Below are 26775 nucleotides of genomic sequence, written 5' to 3'. Positions count from 1 at the left end.
AGTCCACACAGTATTGCTTCTGAACGGCAGAGACAGAAGTGTTTTGTCTTTTCTTTCCACTCAGGTTTTAAGTGTCCGAAAAAACACACAGACACCTCCAGATGTGAGAAAAAGTCTTCGTTTTGGATCAGGATGTGGCAGAGATGGGGGGGGGGGCGGTGCTGTTCTTGTCCCAGATGGAAGAGGTTGATGAGGTGAGAAAGTCCCAGAGGATAAAAGACTTGACTGCAGCAGCACGAAACACCACCGACGGCTTTCACCACAGCGGAAAATAACTCCAGAGGTCTCGGTCCCAAATGTCGGTACTGAAAGTCAAGTCGGCAACGCCGGTACTGCAAACCCAAAATAACTTTCACCAGTTTTTTTTGGTTGTTTTTACACTGAACTGAAGTACTCTCATCTCTGTCCGGCATCCTTTCATAGTTTTCGTTTGTCCCAGTGAGAGTGGCTTGTTAAAATATCAAGATTATTAGGACTAAAGCCAAGAAGATTGTCTGCTTCGATCACAGTTCATGTTAAATCTTGATGTTTGAAAATGTGCACGTCACCTTTCTAATCATTCATTGATTCAAAGGTACATCTCACTACTTGGTATTCCTAAAAAGCACCGATTTGTTATTCTATTCAATAACACCCTTCAGAACAGCATCGGTCACATTTCCCTTCTGTGGAAACAGAAACAGCGTTGACGTCCTAAAAACGTCACAATGTTGGAGTTTTTTCCATCTTGAAACTAGTTCAAAGAGGATTTCATGCATCGAAATAAATGAGGGGGAAGATAACAAAATTACAACAAATTAAAGTATGAAGTTGTAATAAACACAAGTAAGGACTTTCTTTTTCGTTTTTCGTTTGAACAGTAATTCATGACTTCATTATCAAAGGAAGTTGTGATAATACACATTACTAAGTTACTCCCACTAGTCTCTGCCTCCCTCTCTTGTACTTGCAAAGTCTCTCAAGTTCAAGTCTCAGGCATCACTGATAACTCTGTATGGCTCCATTTATTTCACTTTGTCTCCCTCCTCCTCCTCCTCCTCCTCCTCCTCCTCTTCACCTCCAGCTATTAAAGTTCTTCTCTCTCTCATACAAAGTGTTTTTCCTTTTTCTTCATGCAGTACTTCTCTTTGTCAAGGTCAAGTTCTTCTTTTTAACAGTATTTTCTTGTCACAAAAGTAGAGAATGACGCCCCAGCCCTTCAGCGCATCGTCTCAGCAGTGAAACTTGAAGATGATCAGGACGATCCTCTTGTACTCCTTCCTGAAGTTGTGGTTCAGGACGCCGTAGACGACGGCGTTGAGGCAGCTGTTGAAGTACGCCATGAAGTAGCTGGCCGTAAACAGCCACTCCGGTATCGCCCGGCTCAGCCTGGAGTCCAGCGCCACCGCCAGGCCGATCAGGTTCAGCGGCGCCCAGCAGACGGCGAAGAGCACGAACACCACGAACATGGTGAGGAAGTTGCGGAGGTCGTGCTGCTTGTTCTTCGGCCGCGAGTCCGGCTTGACCCTCCTCCTCACCTGGATGACGAGGATCCAGATGCGCAGGTAGCAGTAGCTGACGATGCTGATCGGCAGGATGAAGTGCACAACCACCACCGTGATGGTGTACAGCGAGCTGACCGACTGGGCGAAGGTGCAGGAGTACACCCGCGGGTCGTACTGCAGCGACTCCATGAACCAGTTGGGCACGATGGCGAAGATGGTGAGCGCCCAGGCGAGCACCACGTAGCACATGGTGTTGCTGTTGGAGAAGAGCTTGTCGTACTTGAGGCTGTGGCAGATGTAGCAGTAGCGGTTGATGGCGATGCCCGTGATGTTGAAGATGGAGCCAATGACGCTGAGGCCCATGAGGAAGCCGCTGATCTGACAGTGGATGTAGCCGGCGATCCAGCCGTCGTGGAAAATGGCGGTCAGCACCAGCGGGTAGGGATAGATGGCGACCACCAGGTCGGCAAGTGCCAGGCTCACCACGAAGGCGTTTCCTGCAGACAGAAGAGGAAGACAGACCAGTCATCGGCACGTGGAATGTAAACAGAACAGATGGGAAAGGTGAGTTTGCCCCAAATATTCTTGTTTGTCCTAAAAATCTGAATCAAGTGAGCCGTAGAGACGTGAGACGTAGAGTTGTTTCATATTGCTTTCAGTCTCGTCACCACGCCCCTCCGGCCGGATCGTATCCGTGTATAAATACTAAAATGCATCTATTCCACAGTGCTGACAAATCATAATGATCACCGGCTCTCCATGCAAACAATGTTTTCCTTTTATATTCTACTTGAATCAACCCGTCAAGACTTGAAACTTGATTTAAGGTTTAGGGTTCTGATGAACTAGATTAACGCTAGCGTCTCAATATGCGTTCCTGTCTTCAACAAAAGGTTGTAAATACAATGTTTCTTGGCAGAAGATCAGTTTCTGATTGTGGGACCATACTTTTCTCTTTGTCTCTGCAGGTTGGTGTTCTTGGTGGCTGATTAAACACTATGTGCTTCAACGTTTAAAGGTGGTATGTAAATGAAACTATGATTGTTGACGCTTGGGCCAAAGGTTGATGGTAGCGTAATTTTTTATTATTTAATCATTTCAGTCATTTATCTAGCAAACGTTCTTGTGCCATCTTGAACCAAATATGTTTGTGTTTTGGCCTTTTGATCAGGCAAAAGAAGACTTTAATGACGTAACATTGGGCACTTTTCCCTATTTTTAATGAGTGAATGAGTAAATTGGTTCTAAAGATAATCAACAGATTAATTGATGAGGAACACAGAAAAAACAAGTTAGGTTGAGAGTAGAACAAAGTTGGATATTTTCTGGTATTTTTGTGCGAGATGAAAGATTTGGAGCAAACAAATGTAAAAACAACTCGTCAAGAAAGAAGCGAGTTCTGACAGAAAAATGGAGCAGAACAAAATCAAAACAGGGAACATGGAACAGGACGTCATTGAAGGAGATAAAAATAGAGCAAAAACAAACTAAAAAACAAAAAGCCAAACTCCCAGTTGGATCCCAATCCCCTTTGGCATCTGGATCATTACTCTCCAAACCTCATCCCGGCCGCTTAAATGCCCCAACCATCATTAGAGGCTAATGAAATCAACTGTCCCAAGCTGCTCCAGTTCAATAATCTGCACTCTTATTCAGGCATTTCACACATGAAGTTCATAATGATCGACCACCGTCGTTCCCCAGGAGGAGAGTAAACACTGGTTTGTATTCCAGCCACAGTGCAGGTGGGTTGGAGTTTATTCCATTTTCTTTTGGCTCAGCCAAATACTGTATGCTTCGACAAAAACAAAGTTGTGACCCAGCTGGTTTTCTGTAAAGGTCTCCCACACGGGGAAATTAAGTTTGAGGGCCTGATTTAAGGGTTTAACATTTGCCTTTCGTCCCGAGTGGATCGTGCTGCATCCCAATGAAACTCTGTCAGCATTTTTTAGCCATTGTTCAAAGCTCCCTCCAATAATCTGTCCCACGTCTGTGCAGCATTAGTATGGCAGGCTGGTATCTATTTCAGATATATTTCCCTCTAACTCTACTCAAAAGAAAAGTGAGCCGGAGAACTGATTTCATTAAAGTTTAAAAAGGCCCTTCACCCGGTCCATCACATCGGGTTCAACAGCTATTGGATGGATTGCCATGATGCCAATATTCATGTTCCCCAGAGGATGAATCCTACTGACTCTGGGGATCCCCTGATGTTATCTGTAGCGCCATCATGAAGATGACTTTTGTATTTTAGTGACATGTCACAACAGTTGGTCCTTCACCCGCCCCTCTAACGCAGACTGGCCAATCATAGCGTAGCATCAACTAGCTCTGAACAGGGTCCGACAACTATCCGTCTCTGCTTCATTGACTCTCATCAATGGTTTCAGATGTTCTTCGTGTTCAGACTGGTTTAGTGGATTTGGAGCTCGTCATGTTAAACGTTGTGTGATAGTGATACTCGTTACTCGGAGAGGTTGGAAGGAAATATACGTTAATAAAACGTCACATTTCTTCTGTTAACATAGTAATGTGACATCTCAACGCGACAAAGCAACGCGTTAAGCGAAAACAGATGGAAGCAGATGCATTTTAAACACAAGGCCTTTGGATGCTCCAATCAGATCTCAGAGCATGAAGTCTAGACACTGGAGGTGAGCTGAAACCTCCAGCGGCTGAGAGGTGTGTCTCCGCCATCTGCCGCTGCTGTAATTGATACGTTTTGGTGGAAGCTTTTTATCAGATTACATCTTCACATTCAGAGGGGAGTGTGTTCGTTAACTCTGGCAGCGTTAATAACGTTTTGCTCCAGCTCCATCTTCATTATGAAGAAGCTTCATCTTTATTGTTCTTGAAGGCAACTCCTGGTCTCCGGCGCGTCACAGAGCGCTAGTTAGGGAGGAGATCGGGGACTGGTTGTTATCCGCAAGCAAATATGTGTTTTATTTTCTCTTTATTACTGCGTTTGCCCTTTGTGACTATTCCCAACAATCTCGTGTAAGCTGGAGCAGTGTCTTAATAAACAAGATCGAGAAACGCTTGCAGCGTTAGAGGTTCAATTCCCTGTGTAGTGCAGTAATTGAGGAAGACATTATACTGCAGACGTATAAATTCATGGTACTTCCTGTGACATCACCCGACTCACTCTTGACCTACCTCAGCCCCGAACTCCACATGGTCAGTACATATTGAAACTGTGTAATTCTTGGAAATCGGGCTCGTCTGGAAGAGTAGCACGAGTCTGCACAAGCTTGAGACTGTTATATAGTTTTGCTTTCGCCATTTACTTCAATTCATAAAGACTCTGTTTTTGGATTCTTTGTTCACCAGGAGACACGAGCGAAGAATTCAAAGCGACACGTGGTAGTGTGTAAAATGTAGCGGCATCTAGTGGTGAGGTTGCAGATTGCAACCAACTAAAAACCCCTCTCATCACCCCTCCCTTTCCAAGCGTGTTAAACTACTGTAGCTTTAATACTCTCATACATGACTAAATAATTTATTTAAAAACATATATCGAATTTAAAAAACAAATGAATTCAGAACAGAATTAGAATTCATAGTTAAAATATACCTAAATATTGCTCAAAGAACAGCAACAGTTATATTTACAACAACAAAGTATATAAAGTCATTAATATCTCACTGGAAACACATGCTAATAAAATAAATAACATTTCTGAGTGAAGTTTATAAAGATCGAAGTACACAGACATCCGTGCAACATCTTTTCTAAGCTAAGGAAAACAATACTTAGTTTCAACATAGTTATACATATTAAATTCAAATGCTTCCAATTAATCCCCTAAATGTTGCACACTGTTCCTTTAAACTTAAAGGTTCCCTGTGGAGTTTTGTGCTAACACGTTTGTCAAAACTCAGAGACAAACGATGTGTTTGCTGAGAGACGCTGAACATTACTTTTGTTTGTTTACAAGGAAACTCCTTTAATCCTAAATGAGTGGAGTCATGTGTCGCTCTTTCAGACTTCACAGTTCTCACCTACGCTCCCTAATGATCCATTAAACACAACCAGTTATGCTAATTAGCAGGTTCATTAAAACAAATGATGAATTAATGAGCACAGATTTCTATCAGTGTGGTGTGATCTTTTGCCTCTTGAACGCACCGAGAAGTTCCAGCAGTTTCAAAGTCATTTTTTTTATCCAACATTGAAATGCAAATTTATGCAGCAAGTCGCTGCAAAATCTAATCAGCTCATCTGTTCAGTACAGGGATCAGCCCTGTGAACTCTCCTCTAGACACACACACACACACACACACACACACACACACACACACACACACACACACACACACACACACACACACACACACAAACACAAATGCCAGCCTGGCCGAGCTTCTCCACAGAGACTTTGTTCTGAAGTGAGATGCTTCTGTGTGTGTGTGTGTGTGTGTGTGTGTGTGTGTCATCCTGACGGCAGCTCTGACTGCGGCTGCTTGTACTTTGTTCAAGTACAACAGCAAACACTGCTGTCGCCCACAGACGGGTAGATATTGAGTTTGTTCAGGGAAAAAACAAAACACTTTGAGTGAACCTTTCGACTGACGTTTCTGGATCATTCCGGAGTATCGCAAAGAGGAGTTGGAGGTTCTAAAACTGAGGTTGGGAGTATTTAGAGGGTCATATTCAGGGCCGAGGTCATGAGTTCAAATTCCCACAAACCTTCCACAAACCAAACGCAAGTTATATTTTCAAACATTATAGTTTGAATGACGTTTGCAGCCTTCTGTACACTTTAATGTACTTTAGTTTGTTTTGTTTTTTCCCTTTAAACCTGCAATAAGAACGTTTTTTAAGTATCGATTTTAGGGCCAAATATTTCAAATGCACGTTAATATTTAAAGTTACTGCGAGGAGCTTTTAACTGTCGGTGATCCTCTATAAGACCTCCATCAGTAAAGAGACCATCAGGGAGAAGATGCTCTGTTTCTAGAGAGTTATTCTTGATGCTCGTCATCGGTGCCACCGGGTCGGATTCTGGTGAAATCAGATGAAAGGCTGTTAACTTACAGAAAAAATGACTGACCATGTTGGTATCAGCAGCATTTTATTCTATTGGTCTTATTATGAATTTGAGGTCTGGCAGAGTTCATTTTGAAAGAACCAGGATTTGACAGAAAACCTCAAACCTAATCAACCTAATTATAGCTCCTGGATGTATGTTTGTTTATGTATGTTCAGAATCTGGTCATCGCAGACCGTTAATAACTTTCGTTAGTTGGGAGCTTCGGGGCTCGTTGAGATCCGTCAGAGCTCCTCAGAGTGGACGTCTTCAGATGTTGAGATGAAAAGAGAAGAATCGTGAGCTCATCTCACGAGTGAATCCCCTCAGTGGGGATTTCAAAGCAGACCGGCCACTTCCTGCTGGTTTCCAGCCGTCAGACCGGTTGGTTCGGATTTAAGAGAAACACCCAGAGAACAACCATCTGCTCAGCTTTACTTCTCATGAAGCAGAGAGTAACACCACCCACCATCCCAACGCTTAAAAGTGACCAAACTCCATCTGTGTGGAGCTGCTGACATTTATCACATTAAATAAATGATGTGTCACAGACTGTACGATGATGTGTCATCCTGTTCTTTAAGAGCAGATTAACTGGTGCAAAGACATGCGGCTGACGGCAAAGTCTCCACGGAAGGTTTTACAAAAGTGTTTGGATGGTGCCAATGGTTTCATGTTGCTCCACTTAGTGGTGTTTATTAAAGAGTACTTTATTTGTCACTATCTGTCTTGGAAGGCTACCACATAATAAAGCATGAAATTATACTGTATTAACAGCCTGTTAAACGTTTGAGGAGCGTTTAGTCCTGATCCTCTATCAGACCTCCATCAGTAAACGAGACCATCAGAGAGAAGATGGTCTGTTTCTATAGAGTTATTCTTAATGCTCGTCATCGGAGCCACCAGGTCGGATTCTGGTGAAATCAGATGAAATCATGCAGGTTCACCAGAAACTCCTTCAGCTCAGACTCCAGCCGAGACCGGTCCACCGTGGACAGACCCAGATCCGGCTTCACCTGCAGCCTCGGACCTGCAGTCTGGAGTTCCGGAGGGAGGAGGAGAGCTCAGCTCCCGGCAGCAGCAGCGTCTCCTCCTCCTCCTCCTCCTCCTCCTCCTCCTCCTCCTCCTCCTCCTCCTCCTCCTCCAGGAGCAGAGCTTCTCCTCTCTGGGAGTCAACACCGACACCACGCTGCTGGAGACCCAGGACGTATTGCTGGACTCGCTGGAGGGAAGGGAGGCAACGGGAGAACCAGAACCAGGACTGAGAGGGGCAGACTGTCAGACCCTGCTGCAGTAAAATCAGAGGTTTTCTAAAGAGACTCTGGTGCTCAGAAACACGACCACTTTACTCCACAGGGACCGCCAGAAACAACACAAAATGACAGTTCCTTGTAGTAACTTTAACTACAGTCTTCTCCTTTGTATTGCTGTGTGGACCGGTCTGTTTAGTTACGTAAATGTAGCAACAATGCACCAAACAAACAAAGTAAGCTACAAGCTAGCAAACATGGACGTAAACGGTTCAAGAATGGAAAAACACAAAAAGTGAACTTTGAGCAGATTTGCTCAAAGTGGCACAAACACGTCCACCACTCAAGCTGAACGCTTTAAGTTTTGCTGTGATCTCAAGTTGTTTGACTCTTCTTCATCTTCCTCTTCTTCTCTGTTTAGAGACAGAAGCAGAAAAAGAAGAGAATCCAGAGGGTCAACTGGAGTTCCTGGTACGTTTTGAAATCAGTTTGTCTGAGCTGCACACATTCGCTCCTCACAGATACACAAACACAGTAAACTGTCTGCAACGTATCCTCATATATATATCTTACAAAAGTTTACTCCTTTTACACTTTTCATGTGCGAAAGTTACACGTGTCAATTTTCCGCTCGAGTCTTTTCAAAATATACTTCCGTATTCACAGGAAACTACTAAGTTTAGGCAACAAAACGATTTAGTTAGGTTGAGGAAAAGACCGTGGTTTGGGCTAAAATAACTATGGAAGTGTTACCACGTGGTGCCATGTTGCTCTCAGTATGAAGACATTAAAGATGAGTTTGTTTCAGGAGGCTTCAACACTCAAAGTGTAAACTGTTACAAAGAGTTGCTCTGGAGAATGTCACTAGACATTTTTTATCTTTTTATCTTTTAAGATTAAGACGGAATAAAAATGCATGTTCATGAATGGACCTGGGTGACATTTAGAGTTCGCTGTGGATTACTCCGTCCAGATGGGACTGTCCTCTGGCTCTGAAAATAAGGTTAAGGACCGCAGATCCACCACCGAGATCAATGAAAACTGTCTGACTCACTCACGTTTCGGCAAATCGATTTCCAGCAGGACACACGAATCATTAGGATTCAGTGAGTTTGGGCAATCAGCCAGGAGCCGGGCGATGCAAAACACAAAGACCATTGTTCTCGTGATAATATGTAAACAATTACATATTATTTCTATAGAATTGTTCTCTTAGAACGTATAAAAGTATTTTTATTTGCATGGAGGTTTTTGAATGAAAGTGTCGGATTTGTTCGAGATGTGGTGACGTAATAAACTATGACAGGACTTCAGTAACGATCAGGTAACGTGTCTCTGACAGGGCAGATGGACGGGTGGAGATGAATGGAAGAGACGGGAGGACAAGGAAGAAGGAGAGGAGAGACGAGTTCACCGGTAGGGTCAAAGAGAGGAGCGATTACAAGGAGAGGAGGGTGATTGGAAAGAGAGAAGAAGAGCTCTAAAGGAATGAGTCAAATGGAAAGGACAAGGAAGGCGGGACTGGTTGAAGAAGGAGAATTGAAGATGCAGTGAGTTGGATTGAGATGAGAGCTGAGGGATTAAAAAAACTAAACGGAGGACAGGAAGGGAGATGAGATCAATGAGGAGGCGGCGGGAAGAATAAATGAGCGAGGCGAACACTTCATCCAGTTTTCCCTCCTCCGATCGTTACATTCTCACTCAGGGATTCCAGGGATCTGCCTCCTGATAGATGGAAAAAAGCAGGGGAAACAAATTACTTCATTAAAGGACGACTTTGGCGAGCTAAAGGGAATGAGCCGCTACGGGTGATTTTCGTATTGATTCGTGGGCGATGCTAATTCGTCACTGTGACGGGACGATCGGAGGCTGCAGATTCAGACGCTCTGGGGTCAGAAAACCAACTCTGACCGAGATACAGATAATCAAGTTGTAAACAATGCCAACTCCAGCCTCCCGCTTCTTACATCCAGCGCTTTCCCGACGTAAGATCACTTTATTTGGGATCTTATCACTCGACAATCAAGACGTTCATGTGCTAGTTTGAGGATGAAGATGTTCACAAAGTCCTATAGATGTCTAAATTAAACATGTTTTACTTTTTAGACAAATAGACATTGTTTCAACGTCGTATCAATGACTGTATTTCAACTTGTATTTAGGACTGGCTTCACATTGAAATACAGTCATAGTTATGCTGTTGAAACAGTTAAAGAAACGTTCACTTTTCAGCCACATTCAGCTCAGTTGTAGCGGTTTAATATGTGCAACTGAACCAGTAAATGTGTTAAATTAGAGATGATGCGTTCATCATTAGGCAGGTGCTGGCTGACAGTTATCTGCCGCACACTGCTGTCTCGTTATTTCCCTTAAAAAAAAAGCAGATTTTTGTAAAATGCATTCCCACAAAGTGTTATATTTTCTGTGAAATACTCCTGCGTGGAGCATTCGTTTGAAATATTGAAAAGTCTCCAAACAAAGACGACTTGACCTTTAGTGTTTCTCAGCAGATGTTTTTCTCTCCACTCTCCACTCTCAAGGCGCCAGTATACTCCACCAGAAGTGCTTGTCAGATTGTCAAAAAGCTTCAGACCCCCCCCTCCCCACACACACACACACACACACACACAACCACCACATTTCCAGTGTCGGATGAGGGCGGATGTGTTCAACAACTTCTGTAACTTTCTGAAACGTGTAATCTGACATTCACATCCACTTCACGCTCGATGGAGGTGAGAAGGGAACTTCTCTCTCCGGCTCACTCTTCATTACTCAACAGAGTGTGTCACCTTTTTTTTTTGTCACCAAAACAACCGAGTGCAACAATGTGAACGTCTTCCAGCAGAGAACGTCTGTAAATGTGCACAATTATCCCTCTTTGTTCAACCTCCTGTCGCTTTCAACATTCACATGGAATGAAATAACCTTTTTGATCAGTCAGCTTCAGTGGCTGGTGCCAACGTCCTTCAATACATGTGATCATCTCGACAATCATCTCCACGTGGATTTCAACAAAGCTGTTCAACTGCAAAGCCGTAAAACTGTTCTCTTTTCACAACAATTGCAAAAACATGAAACCTGCTGTGACGCTTACTGTCGATTACTGCTGCGACGTGAGTGAAACATTTTGACATTAACATGTTTTATTTCTTTACCACAAAGGTGTAAAAGGGTTTCCCCGTGCAGGGTCTTCTCTCTACAGTCCATCTCGACTGAAGGATTCGACCTTGCTATACCTTCTCAACCCTTCACAAGCCGCTCTATCGTCAACATTTCTTCTTTTAGGCGGGTGCGTTGGGATGCTGGTGTCAATTGATTCTTACGGCCTGTTATTGACAGCTAGACATGAAGTTTGCCTTCACTGCTCCGGGATGCAAAGACCGTCAAAAAAACCAAGCTCATCAATATTTATTTATTGTTTGCATGAGTACAAAGAAGGTGCCCGTCCTCACTAAGTGCTTTAATGTGATGTTTACTACTCCAGATGGCTCAGCAGAGTGGAGGATAACAATAAGGAGCCCCGGATTGATTTATGACTCTGTCTGTATGTTTGAGGGGTCCTGAGTAATCTGATTAGTTATGCACAGAAGTGCTCTTGAAGGCTTGTAGTCCACTTCAGTCTGCGGCTACTATTAGATTTACACATCGATTCCACTAACTATGGCTTCACTTCTTTTAGTTTTTCACAAATCTTTCGACCCTATAAGCCAATCTCTCAGCCTCACTGCAGAGCTGCTCCAAAGAGACCCAACTGTCTGACAAATATTCTGTCAGCGCCGCATTTTCTTTTTTTTTACAAGACTATAACAACATGTCGCACAGCGTTTGGCTCCGGATCGTCTGCAGCAGCAAAAACATTCTGTCAAAGTGTCCTTGAGAAGCACATCGAGCGGTGATGTGTTCAAGGTGGAGGAAAGTTACAGAGAACTGAGCTCTCTGCAACTTCTCCAACCTGATTTGTCCTGTTTATATTCTCATAAGGAAGAGGCAAAAACATACACTTATAATCAATAAGGCTCATTTTGATTGCTGGACATTGTGACTGCCTCCTATATATGGTGCATAGCTTTAATAATAATCATTTCTTATTTATAGTGTCATTTTAATATTTATTTTTGGAAAATGTCTTACATTTATTGTAATATCGAATTCAAACTGTATTCATGTAATAACTAAATTGATCAAATTATGCTTTTTAAAATATTTTTTCAGAGTAACATCGTAAGAAATTACAAGGTACTATTGCATAAATTATCCTAAAGCAACCTCAACATGTAATAAAGTTGCCTGGGTAATAAACTCATTGATAATCATATTCAGTTACTGGTTAGCATCAGAGTCATACAAATGTAAATATTGAAGATGACAAATGAATATCTCTTAATAATCTTAAATATATATTTCTCCGAAGCTGACGAACCTGCTTTCCTGAGTTTCTTGTTCCGGAACACGGACACGATGACCAGCAGGTTCCCGATAACATCCACCACGATGGTCGTGATCAGGACGCCGGCCAGCAGGGTCGCCACCCAGGGGAAGGACTGGTGCTGCTGACCCGGAGCCCCCTCCTCCCCGGGCGGCGTGGAGTTGCGCGGCCCCAGGGTCCCTTCCACCAGGGTGGGCTCATGGTCCTCCAGGGACATCAGTTGCGGAAGGTGCCTCGCGTCGAGGAGTCGCATCGGGTCGTGGTCGCGGAGGGTCGGTCTGTTCAACATTACGCACGGGGATGCTGGAGGAGGTCAGTCAGAGTTGTTGGAGAGGGGAGGGGAGGGGGAGGGGGGGGCTCAGTCCATATGATGGCGTCATGCTACATGCTGAGCCATTTGAATGGGCGGTTTATATCTAATACTCATTAACTATGATTTTACAATACAACAAACCAGCGGTCAATTACAACGAGCTGATGGGTGCGAGGAGAGGAAGAGGAGGTGATGTGAGCCCACACGTGCCACACTGTGCAGCTGTGAGTTATCTTGTTTGATGGCTCTACAGCGGAACTGGGTCAGTCTGACTGGACGGTCTGAGTCCTGATGTCTCGGGTTACTTTGATTAAGTGGGAAACTTGGAAAACTTCCTCAGTGGGTCCGCGATAAGAACATCTCTGACTCATGACTAATGCCTCCCCACTAATTTACTCGTGTACTCCACATATATGCTAAGAAAAACTTAAATAGGTTTAAGCTTCTTCATGAATTGATGTTTTTTTTTCATAATGCCTGGTTTTAGGGTGCACTTCCCGCGTCCATGCGACTGGGAGCACCGGGGAGCTGTGCGCATAGCTGCGCGTAATGGCACCGGAGCGAGGGGTCCTTTAAGTCTCCAAACGGGAAATCGCAGGACCCTCTGTGAAAGAAGAGCGTTATTATCTTTAATCAGTTCACTTGTCTCCGAAGTGAACGAGACTATAACACCGACAGATGACTCATCATTACCGCTCTTAGAATCCTCTAAACATTTGGACAGAAAACGCGATAAAAATAGAATAAATCTCCTGAAAGCAAGCACGCGGGTTTTGCATTCGGCTCCCAATTAAACTGGACAAAACTGCAGATCGGAAGCATCTCAGGTCGACCGCTCCATTTTGTGAATCGAGTCCCGTTTCGCGCGTGCTGAGTGATGTTTCCGCTCTGAGGTTTCATTCACAAATCCGCTCCGTTAATTCATGATTCCAGCTTCCGCTCGGTTTCAGATGCCGGTCTGTGTCTCAGTCTGCCGGTCTTCGCGGTCACTCAGACCCTCACGTGCTGAAAGCAACTTCAACTCTGAGCGTCTGATTCCTTGTCGACGACGTTTACGCGCCTTATAGCATCCAACAATGAATGATGCTCTCTCTCTCTCTCTGTCTCTCTCTCTCTCTCTGTCTCTCTCTCTCTCCCTCTCTCTCTCTCTCTCTCTCTCTCTCTCTCTCTCTCTCTCTCTCTCTCTCTCTCTCTCGCTCTCTCTCTCGCTCTCTCTCTCTCTCTCTCTCTCTCTCTCTCTCTCTCTCTCTCTCTCTCTCTCTCTCTCTCTCGTGTGTGTAAATGTTGGTGTGTCTTGTGTCACACACGGTCCATACGATCCAGTGATGCGCGCACGCTCTCGCCTCTTCCAGATGATGTTGCGCGTGGCCTCGCCTCCACGGGTGCGCGCCTCATGGTCCATTCTGAAGGCATCATCAGACGGTGTTTATCATTAATGCTCCATCTTTGAGTCCCTATAGTGAACTCACCTTCACTTTTTGTTAAGTTCAGGGCGAGTTAAGACATCATTAATGACCAAAAGGTCACCGTAAACGTGTGTATTAATCATCATGATGTCTAAATAATGAAACGTCAGAAAACTGCACCCTATGTCCACTGGAATTTCTGCATTTACACACTTGTCCTTATTAATAGGTGGTGTAACTTAAAGCGAGGGTTGGTAATCTTGAGGAAGGAGGAGGAGTTCTCTGCCCGGTGCTTCAAACTCTTTTCCAACGAAAGTAGCTAGCAGCGTTAGCAGCGTTAGCTCTAAAAGTCACTAAATCTAGCAAGAAAGTCGGAAACAGTGACACCCCGTCCCTTCAGGCCTCCCTCTAAAGCCACTCCCCCCAAATTATCATTATGAATGTGAAAAAAACAAACACTAAAATCTGTCAATATAACAGCTTGGAAGACTCGGGTCACAACCAAATGGTTGCACGGGCAGGTAGCGTTTATTACAGTCCGGCAACAGCATTAGATTAACTTTTTTTTTTATGAAGATTACAAATCTTACCTTTTGATATCAAATAAAATTAAAGCTGCAAGCAGCGATGTACGGGCCCTCGTATCCTCCCGCACGTCGGAGGTACTGGCGGGATGCCGGCAGAAGCGGCCATAAATATCTGCGACCATCAGACAGCGAGCCCACAAGTTAGACTTATTTTTAATGATTGGACTGTGTGACACTGGAAATTATGTAGTGCAAATATTTCACCAGTTCCTGTATCCACTATGTGGCGCTAGAGAACACGCGCAAACATGCATTATGTTGCTCTATATCAAGTATAGACCACATCGTGTAAATCCAATTCAGTGTGTCACATAACGACACACGACATAACTAAAAAAGTAAAGTAACTAAAAAAGTAACTTTAAAAGTAAAGTAACTTTAAAAGTAACTAAAAAAGTAAAGTAACTAAAAAAGTAACTAAAAAGTAAAGTAACTAAAAAATACGGAATAAGAGTTTTTCAAATAAAAATAAAGTAACTAAAAAAGTAACTTTAAAAGTAAAATAACTTTAAAAGTAAAGTAACTAAAAAAGTAACTTTAAAAGTAAAGTAACTAAAAAAGTAACTAAAAAAGTAAAGTAACTAAAAAAGTAACTTTAAAAGTAAAGTAACTTTAAAAGTAACTAAAAAAGTAAAGTAACTAAAAAAGTAACTTTAAAAGTAAAGTAACTAAAAAAGTAACTAAAAAAGTAAAGTAACTATAAAAGTAACTAAAAAAGTAAAGTAACTAAAAAAGTAACTTTAAAAGTAAAGTAACTAAAAAAGTAACTTTAAAAGTAAAGTAACTAAAAAAGTAACTAAAAAGTAAAGTAACTTTAAAAGTAACTAAAAAAGTAAAGTAACTAAAAAAGTAACTTTAAAAGTAAAGTAACTAAAAAAGTAACTAAAAAAGTAAAGTAACTAAAAAAGTAACTTTAAAAGTAAAGTAACTTTAAAAGTAACTAAAAAAGTAAAGTAACTAAAAAAGTAACTTTAAAAGTAAAGTAACTAAAAAGTAACTTTAAAAGTTAAGTAACTTTAAAAATAACTTTAAAAGTAAAGTAACTAAAGAAGCAACTTTAAAAATAAAGTAACTTAAGTAAAGTTATGACTTTTCGACATGGTACACTGACTTTTTCATGACTTTTTTCGACATCCTATACTATGCTGTTTATAACTCCGCAGCAACTCCCTTCATCAACATCGATTGTCTTCCTTCAGGATGGAGTCCAATCGCCAAAGACGTTGCACTATTCACATTTGTACAATGTGTAATAAATTATTGTGAAATTCTAATGAAGTCTCTCCTGATTGAATGACTTTTTTGACTGTTTTTCGACTTTAACCCCAGTAGAACAAACTGAAAAAACACAATTGGGTTTCATCATTAAATTCTTTTCTTTACTGCATTTGCACATAATTCACTGAACACACGGAAGTCCAGAAGCATCCAATACATAAACTGACCGATGAAAACAAGGTAAAAACAATACGTCTGTAATAAAATACACTTTCATGTTCTTATATGCATAATATAAAAACAATAAAGGGAAATATTTAAATTGCAGTAATTACTATTTACAAAAGGCATTTTCTTTTAAAAGGAACTTTTACAACTTCAGTACCAATAAAATACACTTTCATGTTCTTATATGCATAATATAGAAACAATAAAGGAAAATATTTAAATTGCAGTACTTACTATTTACAAAAGGCATTTTCTTTTAAAAGGAACTTTTACAACTTCAGTACCAATAAAATACACTTTCATGTTCTTATATGCATAATATAAAAACAATAAAGGAAAATATTTAAATTGCAGTAATTACTATTTACAAAAGGCATTTTCTTTTAAAAGGAACTTTTACAACTTCAGTACCTAAAATAAATCAAACTATATGCAGGTCAGGTGCAGTAGTACAAAAAGGCTTTGATATCAGGAGAGTAAGGTGACAGTTTTACAGCAGGACAGAAAGGCGGGATAAGGCCTGATGAACATTAGGTAGCCTGGAGGAGTTCACCAATGAGGAGCGAGTGCTTTTCCTCCGTTTCGTCTCTGGCCGGTCCAGGTTGCCTTCCAACCCAGCTGATATCACGCAGAAGTTCCAAATCATCAAGGTTGATAGGGTGAGGTCATCGCTAACGGAAATAACGAGCCTGTTGACGAGGGCAAACATATCAATAGTACAAACTACTAAACTTTTTCCCCCTATCATGTCCTACAGCCCGTCAACGGCCTCCCTACTGCACAGACCTGCTTCTTCCTGTTTCGCCTGCCCCCTTACATGAGCCAGGTCATCCTCGCTGAGCGTCTGCGTTACTCCATCCACAACTGCCCCTCCATCGACAACTACATGCTGACCCACAACACCGACGCAGCAGACAGCTCCAACACAGAGGAGTGAAGCGGCCAGCTGTGGTCAACCTGGTGATGAATGTATCTTCTCCCATGCCATGCACATTATGCACTGAACACAGACTTCTATTCGGCAAACCTGTAAGGCAGTGTACTGTACTGTTTATATGTTGGTTGAAATTAAAGATATGTGTAGTTTTGGTTTTCCAAATGTGCAAGGTGTTGTAATTAATGCAGTGCTTACTCTGAATCAACACTACAGGGATACGGAATAAGAGTTTTTCAAATAAAAATAAAGTAACTAAAAAAGTAACTTTAAAAGTAAAATAACTTTAAAAGTAAAGTAACTAAAAAAGTAACTTTAAAAGTAAAGTAACTAAAAAAGTAACTAAAAAAGTAAAGTAACTAAAAAAGTAACTTTAAAAGTAAAGTAACTTTAAAAGTAACTAAAAAAGTAAAGTAACTAAAAAAGTAACTTTAAAAGTAAAGTAACTAAAAAAGTAACTTTAAAAGTAAAGTAACTAAAAAAGTAACTAAAAAAGTAAAGTAACTTTAAAAGTAACTAAAAAAGTAAAGTAACTAAAAAAGTAACTTTAAAAGTAAAGTAACTAAAAAAGTAACTAAAAAAGTAAAGTAACTAAAAAAGTAACTTTAAAAGTAAAGTAACTTTAAAAGTAACTAAAAAAGTAAAGTAACTAAAAAAGTAACTTTAAAAGTAAAGTAACTAAAAAAGTAACTTTAAAAGTAAAGTAACTTTAAAAATAACTTTAAAAGTAAAGTAACTAAAGAAGCAACTTTAAAAATAAAGTAACTTAAGTAAAGTTATGACTTTTCGACATGGTACACTGACTTTTTCATGACTTTTTTCGACATCCTATACTATGCTGTTTATAACTCCGCAGCAACTCCCTTCATCAACATCGATTGTCTTCCTTCAGGATGGAGTCCAATCGCCAAAGACGTTGCACTATTCACATTTGTACAATGTGTAATAAATTATTGTGAAATTCTAATGAAGTCTCTCCTGATTGAATGACTTTTTTGACTGTTTTTCGACTTTAACCCCAGTAGAACAAACTGAAAAAACACAATTGGGTTTCATCATTAAATTCTTTTCTTTACTGCATTTGCACATAATTCACTGAACACACGGAAGTCCAGAAGCATCCAATACATAAACTGACCGATGAAAACAAGGTAAAAACAATACGTCTGTAATAAAATACACTTTCATGTTCTTATATGCATAATATAAAAACAATAAAGGAAAATATTTAAATTGCAGTAATTACTATTTACAAAAGGCATTTTCTTTTAAAAGGAACTTTTACAACTTCAGTACCTAAAATAAATCAAACTATATGCAGGTCAGGTGCAGTAGTACAAAAAGGCTTTGATATCAGGAGAGTAAGGTGACAGTTTTACAGCAGGACAGAAAGGCGGGATAAGGCCTGATGAACATTAGGTAGCCTGGAGGAGTTCACCAATGAGGAGCGAGTGCTTTTCCTCTGTTTCGTCTCTGGCCGGTCCAGGTTGCCTTCCAACCCAGCTGATATCACGCAGAAGTTCCAAATCATCAAGGTTGATAGGGTAAGGTCATCGCTAACGGAAATAACGAGCCTGTTGACGAGGGCAAACATATCAATAGTACAAACTACTAAACTTTTTCCCCCTATCATGTCCTACAGCCCGTCAACGGCCTCCCTACTGCACAGACCTGCTTCTTCCTGTTTCGCCTGCCCCCTTACACGAGCCAGGTCATCCTCGCTGAGCGTCTGCGTTACTCCATCCACAACTGCCCCTCCATCGACAACTACATGCTGACCCACAACACCGACGCAGCAGACAGCTCCAACACAGAGGAGTGAAGCGGCCAGCTGTGGTCAACCTGGTGATGAATGTATCTTCTCCCATGCCATGCACATTATGCACTGAACACAGACTTCTATTCGGCAAACCTGTAAGGCAGTGTACTGTACTGTTTATATGTTGGTTGAAATTAAAGATATGTGTAGTTTTGGTTTTCCAAATGTGCAAAGTGTTGTAATTAATTCAGTGCTTACTCTGAATCAACACTACAGGGATACGGAATAAGAGTTTTTCAAATAAAAATAAAGTAACTAAAAAAGTAACTTTAAAAGTAAAATAACTTTAAAAGTAAAGTAACTAAAAAAGTAACTTTAAAAGTAAAGTAACTAAAAAAGTAACTTTAAAAGTAAAGTAACTAAAAAAGTAACTAAAAAAGTAAAGTAACTAAAAAAGTAACTTTAAAAGTAAAATAACTTTAAAAGTAAAGTAACTAAAAAAGTAACTTTAAAAGTAAAGTAACTAAAAAAGTAACTTTAAAAGTAAAGTAACTAAAAAAGTAACTAAAAAAGTAAAGTAACTAAAAAAGTAACTTTAAAAGTAAAGTAACTTTAAAAGTAACTAAAAAAGTAAAGTAACTAAAAAAGTAACTTTAAAAGTAAAGTAACTAAAAAAGTAACTTTAAAAGTAAAGTAACTAAAAAAGTAACTAAAAAAGTAAAGTAACTTTAAAAGTAACTAAAAAAGTAAAGTAACTAAAAAAGTCACTTTAAAAGTAAAGTAACTAAAAAAGTAACTAAAAAAGTAAAGTAACTAAAAAAGTAACTTTAAAAGTAAAGTAACTTTAAAAGTAACTAAAAAAGTAAAGTAACTAAAAAAGTAACTTTAAAAGTAAAGTAACTAAAAAAGTAACTTTAAAAGTAAAGTAACTTTAAAAATAACTTTAAAAGTAAAGTAACTAAAGAAGCAACTTTAAAAATAAAGTAATTTAAGTAAAGTTATGACGTTTCGACATGGTACACTGACTTTTTCATGACTTTTTTCGACATCCTATACTATGCTGTTTATAACTCCGCAGCAACTCCCTTCATCAACATCGATTGTCTTCCTTCAGGATGGAGTCCAATCGCCAAAGACGTTGCACTATTCACATTTGTACAATGTGTATTAAATTATTGTGAAATTCTAATGAAGTCTCTCCTGATTGAATGACTTTTTTGACTGTTTTTCGACTTTAACCCCAGTAGAACAAACTGAAAAAACACAATTGGGTTTCATCATTAAATTCTTTTCTTTACTGCATTTGCACATAATTCACTGAACACACGGAAGTCCAGAAGCATCCAATACATAAACTGACCGATGAAAACAAGGTAAAAACAATACGTCTGTAATAAAATACACTTTCATGTTCTTATATGCATAATATAAAAACAATAAAGGAAAATATTTAAATTGCAGTAATTACTATTTACAAAAGGCATTTTCTTTTAAAAGGAACTTTTACAACTTCAGTACCTAAAATAAATCAAACTATATGCAGGTCAGGTGCAGTAGTACAAAAAGGCTTTGATATCAGGAGAGTAAGGTGACAGTTTTACAGCAGGACAGAAAGGCGGGATAAGGCCTGATGAACATTAGGTAGCCTGGAGGAGTTCACCAATGAGGAGCGAGTGCTTTTCCTCCGTTTCGTCTCTGGCCGGTCCAGGTTGCCTTCCAACCCAGCTGATATCACGCAGAAGTTCCAAATCATCAAGGTTGATAGGGTGAGGTCATCGCTAACGGTAATAACGAGCCTGTTGACGAGGGCAAACATATCAATAGTACAAACTACTAAACTTTTTCCCCCTATCATGTCCTACAGCCCGTCAACGGCCTCCCTACTGCACAGACCTGCTTCTTCCTGTTTCGCCTGCCCCCTTACACGAGCCAGGTCATCCTCGCTGAGCGTCTGCGTTACTCCATCCACAACTGCCCCTCCATCGACAACTACATGCTGACCCACAACACCGACGCAGCAGACAGCTCTGACACAGAGGAGTGAAGCGGCCAGCTGTGGTCAACCTGGTGATGAATGTATCTTCTCCCATGCCATGCACATTATGCACTGAACACAGACTTCTATTCGGCAAACCTGTAAGGCAGTGTACTGTACTGTTTATATGTTGGTTGAAATTAAAGATATGTGTAGTTTTGGTTTTCCAAATGTGCAAGGTGTTGTAATTAATGCAGTGCTTACTCTGAATCAACACTACAGGGATACGGAATAAGAGTTTTTCAAATAAAAATAAAGTAACTAAAAAAGTAACTTTAAAAGTAAAATAACTTTAAAAGTAAAGTAACTAAAAAAGTAACTTTAAAAGTAAAGTAACTAAAAAAGTAACTAAAAAAGTAAAGTAACTAAAAAAGTAACTTTAAAAGTAAAGTAACTTTAAAAGTAACTAAAAAAGTAAAGTAACTAAAAAAGTAACTTTAAAAGTAAAGTAACTAAAAAAGTAACTTTAAAAGTAAAGTAACTAAAAAAGTAACTAAAAAAGTAAAGTAACTTTAAAAGTAACTAAAAAAGTAAAGTAACTAAAAAAGTAACTTTAAAAGTAAAGTAACTAAAAAAGTAACTTTAAAAGTAAAGTAACTAAAAAAGTAACTTTAAAAGTAAAGTAACTTTAAAAGTAACTAAAAAAGTAAAGTAACTAAAAAAGTAATTTTAAAAGTAAAGTAACTAAAAAAGTAACTTTAAAAGTAAAGTAACTTTAAAAATAACTTTAAAAGTAAAGTAACTAAAGAAGCAACTTTAAAAATAAAGTAATTTAAGTAAAGTTATGACGTTTCGACATGGTACACTGACTTTTTCATGACTTTTTTCGACATCCTATACTATGCTGTTTATAACTCCGCAGCAACTCCCTTCATCAACATCGATTGTCTTCCTTCAGGATGGAGTCCAATCGCCAAAGACGTTGCACTATTCACATTTGTACAATGTGTAATAAATTATTGTGAAATTCTAATGAAGTCTCTCCTGATTGAATGACTTTTTTGACTGTTTTTCGACTTTAACCCCAGTAGAACAAACTGAAAAAACACAATTGGGTTTCATCATTAAATTCTTTTCTTTACTGCATTTGCACATAATTCACTGAACACACGGAAGTCCAGAAGCATCCAATACATAAACTGACCGATGAAAACAAGGTAAAAACAATACGTCTGTAATAAAATACACTTTCATGTTCTTATATGCATAATATAAAAACAATAAAGGAAAATATTTAAATTGCAGTAATTACTATTTACAAAAGGCATTTTCTTTTAAAAGGAACTTTTACAACTTCAGTACCTAAAATAAATCAAACTATATGCAGGTCAGGTGCAGTAGTACAAAAAGGCTTTGATATCAGGAGAGTAAGGTGACAGTTTTACAGCAGGACAGAAAGGCGGGATAAGGCCTGATGAACATTAGGTAGCCTGGAGGAGTTCACCAATGAGGAGCGAGTGCTTTTCCTCCGTTTCGTCTCTGGCCGGTCCAGGTTGCCTTCCAACCCAGCTGATATCACGCAGAAGTTCCAAATCATCAAGGTTGATAGGGTGAGGTCATCGCTAACGGAAATAACGAGCCTGTTGACGAGGGCAAACATATCAATAGTACAAACTACTAAACTTTTTCCCCCTATCATGTCCTACAGCCCGTCAACGGCCTCCCTACTGCACAGACCTGCTTCTTCCTGTTTCGCCTGCCCCCTTACACGAGCCAGGTCATCCTCGCTGAGCGTCTGCGTTACTCCATCCACAACTGCCCCTCCATCGACAACTACATGCTGACCCACAACACCGACGCAGCAGACAGCTCCAACACAGAGGAGTGAAGCGGCCAGCTGTGGTCAACCTGGTGATGAATGTATCTTCTCCCATGCCATGCACATTATGCACTGAACACAGACTTCTATTCGGCAAAACCTGTAAGGCAGTGTACTGTACTGTTTATATGTTGGTTGAAATTAAAGATATGTGTAGTTTTGGTTTTCCAAATGTGCAAGGTGTTGTAATTAATGCAGTGCTTACTCTGAATCAACACTACAGGGATACGGAATAAGAGTTTTTCAAATAAAAATAAAGTAACTAAAAAAGTAACTTTAAAAGTAAAATAACTTTAAAAGTAAAGTAATTAAAAAAGTAACTTTAAAAGTAAAGTAACTAAAAAAGTAACTTTAAAAGTAAAGTAACTAAAAAAGTAACTAAAAAAGTAAAGTAACTAAAAAAGTAACTTTAAAAGTAAAGTAACTTTAAAAGTAACTAAAAAAGTAGAGAAACTAAAAAAGTAACTTTAAAAGTAAAGTAACTAAAAAAGTAACTAAAAAAGTAAAGTAACTTTAAAAGTAACTAAAAAAGTAAAGTAACTAAAAAAGTAACTTTAAAAGTAAAGTAACTAAAAAAGTAACTAAAAAAGTAAAGTAACTAAAAAAGTAACTTTAAAAGTAAAGTAACTAAAAAAGTAACTTTAAAAGAAAAGTAACTTTAAAAGTAACTAAAAAAGTAAAGTAACTAAAAAAGTAACTTTAAAAGTAAAGTAACTTTAAAAATAACTTTAAAAGTAAAGTAACTAAAGAAGCAACTTTAAAAATAAAGTAACTTAAGTAAAGTTATGACTTTTCGACATGGTACACTGACTTTTTCATGACTTTTTTCGACATCCTATACTATGCTGTTTATAACTCCGCAGCAACTCCCTTCATCACCATCGATTGTCTTCCTTCAGGATGGAGTCCAATCGCCAAAGACGTTGCACTATTCACATTTGTACAATGTGTAATAAATTATTGTGAAATTCTAATGAAGTCTCTCCTGATTGAATGACTTTTTTGACTGTTTTTCGACTTTAACCCCAGTAGAACAAACTGAAAAAACACAATTGGGTTTCATCATTAAATTCTTTTCTTTACTGCATTTGCACATAATTCACTGAACACACGGAAGTCCAGAAGCATCCAATACATAAACTGACCGATGAAAACAAGGTAAAAACAATACGTCTGTAATAAAATACACTTTCATGTTCTTATATGCATAATATAAAAACAATAAAGGAAAATATTTAAATTGCAGTAATTACTATTTACAAAAGGCATTTTCTTTTAAAAGGAACTTTTACAACTTCAGTACCTAAAATAAATCAAACTATATGCAGGTCAGGTGCAGTAGTACAAAAAGGCTTTGATATCAGGAGAGTAAGGTGACAGTTTTACAGCAGGACAGAAAGGCGGGATAAGGCCTGATGAACATTAGGTAGCCTGGAGGAGTTCATCAATGAGGAGCGAGTGCTTTTCCTCCGTTTCGTGTCTGGCCGGTCCAGGTTGCCTTCCAACCCAGCTGATATCACGCAGAAGTTCCAAATCATCAAGGTTGATAGGGTGAGGTCATCGCTAACGGAAATAACGAGCCTGTTGACGAGGGCAAACATATCAATAGTACAAACTACTAAACTTTTTCCCCCTATCATGTCCTACAGCCCGTCAACGGCCTCCCTACTGCACAGACCTGCTTCTTCCTGTTTCGCCTGCCCCCTTACACGAGCCAGGTCATCCTCGCTGAGCGTCTGCGTTACTCCATCCACAACTGCCCCTCCATCGACAACTACATGCTGACCCACAACACCGACGCAGCAGACAGCTCCAACACAGAGGAGTGAAGCGGCCAGCTGTGGTCAACCTGGTGATGAATGTATCTTCTCCCATGCCATGCACATTATGCACTGAACACAGACTTCTATTCGGCAAACCTGTAAGGCAGTGTACTGTACTGTTTATATGTTGGTTGAAATTAAAGATATGTGTAGTTTTGGTTTTCCAAATGTGCAAGGTGTTGTAATTAATGCAGTGCTTACTCTGAATCAACACTACAGGGATACGGAATAAGAGTTTTTCAAATAAAAATAAAGTAACTAAAAAAGTAACTTTAAAAGTAAAGTAACTAAAAAAGTAACTAAAAAAGTAAAGTAACTTTAAAAGTAACTAAAAAAGTAAAGTAACTAAAAAAGTAACTTTAAAAGTAAAGTAACTAAAAAAGTAACTAAAAAAGTAAAGTAACTAAAAAAGTAACTTTAAAAGTAAAGTAACTTTAAAAGTAACTAAAAAAGTAAAGTAACTAAAAAAGTAACTAAAAAAGTAAAGTAACTAAAAAAGTAACTTTAAAAGTAAAGTAACTTTAAAAGTAACTAAAAAAGTAACTTTAAAAGTAAAGTAACTAAAAAAGTAACTTTAAAAGTAAAGTAACTTTAAAAATAACTTTAAAAGTAAAGTAACTAAAGAAGCAACTTTAAAAATAAAGTAACTTAAGTAAAGTTATGACTTTTCGACATGGTACACTGACTTTTTCATGACTTTTTTCGACATCCTATACTATGCTGTTTATAACTCCGCAGCAACTCCCTTCATCAACATCGATTGTCTTCCTTCAGGATGGAGTCCAATCGCCAAAGACGTTGCACTATTCACATTTGTACAATGTGTAATAAATTATTGTGAAATTCTAATGAAGTCTCTCCTGATTGAATGACTTTTTTGACTGTTTTTCGACTTTAACCCCAGTAGAACAAACTGAAAAAACACAATTGGGTTTCATCATTAAATTCTTTTCTTTACTGCATTTGCACATAATTCACTGAACACACGGAAGTCCAGAAGCATCCAATACATAAACTGACCGATGAAAACAAGGTAAAAACAATACGTCTGTAATAAAATACACTTTCATGTTCTTATATGCATAATATAAAAACAATAAAGGAAAATATTTAAATTGCAGTAATTACTATTTACAAAAGGCATTTTCTTTTAAAAGGAACTTTTACAACTTCAGTACCTAAAATAAATCAAACTATATGCAGGTCAGGTGCAGTAGTACAAAAAGGCTTTGATATCAGGAGAGTAAGGTGACAGTTTTACAGCAGGACAGAAAGGCGGGATAAGGCCTGATGAACATTAGGTAGCCTGGAGGAGTTCACCAATGAGGAGCGAGTGCTTTTCCTCCGTTTCGTCTCTGGCCGGTCCAGGTTGCCTTCCAACCCAGCTGATATCACGCAGAAGTTCCAAATCATCAAGGTTGATAGGGTGAGGTCATCGCTAACGGAAATAACGAGCCTGTTGACGAGGGCAAACATATCAATAGTACAAACTACTAAACTTTTCCCCCCTATCATGTCCTACAGCCCGTCAACGGCCTCCCTACTGCACAGACCTGCTTCTTCCTGTTTCGCCTGCCCCCTTACACGAGCCAGGCCATCCTCGCTGAGCGTCTGCGTTACTCCATCCACAACTGCCCCTCCATCGACAACTACATGCTGACCCACAACACCGACGCAGCAGACAGCTCTGACACAGAGGAGTGAAGCGGCCAGCTGTGATCAACCTGGTGATGAATGTATCTTCTCCCATGCCATGCACATTATGCACTGAACACAGACTTCTATTCGCCAAACCTGTAAGGTAGTGTACTGTACTGTTTATATGTTGGTTGAAATTAAAGATATGTGTAGTTTTGGTTTTCCAAATGTGCAAGGTGTTGTAATTAATGCAGTGCTTACTCTGAATCAACACTACAGGGATACGGAATAAGAGTTTTTCAAATAAAAATAAAGTAACTAAAAAAGTAACTTTAAAAGTAAAATAACTTTAAAAGTAAAGTAACTAAAAAAGTAACTTTAAAAGTAAAGTAACTAAAAAAGTAACTTTAAAAGTAAAGTAACTAAAAAAGTAACTAAAAAAGTAAAGTAACTAAAAAAGTAACTTTAAAAGTAAAGTAACTTTAAAAGTAACTAAAAAAGTAAAGTAACTAAAAAAGTAACTTTAAAAGTAAAGTAACTAAAAAAGTAACTTTAAAAGTAAAGTAACTAAAAAAGTAACTAAAAAAGTAAAGTAACTTTAAAAGTAACTAAAAAAGTAAAGTAACTAAAAAAGTAACTTTATAAGTAAAGTAACTAAAAAAGTAACTTTAAAAGTAAAGTAACTTTAAAAGTAACTAAAAAAGTAAAGTAACTAAAAAAGTAACTTTAAAAGTAAAGTAACTAAAAAAGTAACTTTAAAAGTAAAGTAACTTTAAAAATAACTTTAAAAGTAAAGTAACTAAAGAAGCAACTTTAAAAATA

At 38.9% G+C, this 26775-nt stretch overlaps 2 protein-coding genes across 8 annotated transcripts in view; one reads left to right on the top strand and one right to left on the bottom strand.

The window, feature by feature from the left end:
- Window positions 1-26775, top strand: part of LOC306702024 (uncharacterized protein) — a 272978-nt gene that overhangs the window by 62763 nt on the left and 183440 nt on the right. The gene's annotated exons all lie outside the window — the stretch shown is intronic.
- On the bottom strand, window positions 1212-12482 carry mtnr1al (melatonin receptor type 1A like; the record flags this gene model as incomplete). Its single annotated transcript, XM_079167518.1, has 2 exons — window positions 1212-1981; window positions 12188-12482. The coding sequence occupies 2 exons, from the start codon at window positions 12480-12482 to the stop codon at window positions 1212-1214; spliced, it is 1065 nt and encodes a 354-aa protein (XP_079023644.1).

The sequence above is a fragment of the Pholis gunnellus genome (assembly GCF_910591455.1).
Source record: "Pholis gunnellus genome assembly, chromosome: 10".
In the NCBI taxonomy this organism is placed as follows: Eukaryota; Metazoa; Chordata; class Actinopteri; order Perciformes; family Pholidae; genus Pholis; species Pholis gunnellus.
Note: the sequence above shows the minus strand (reverse complement) of the source record. Positions and strands in the feature narration are given on the sequence as shown.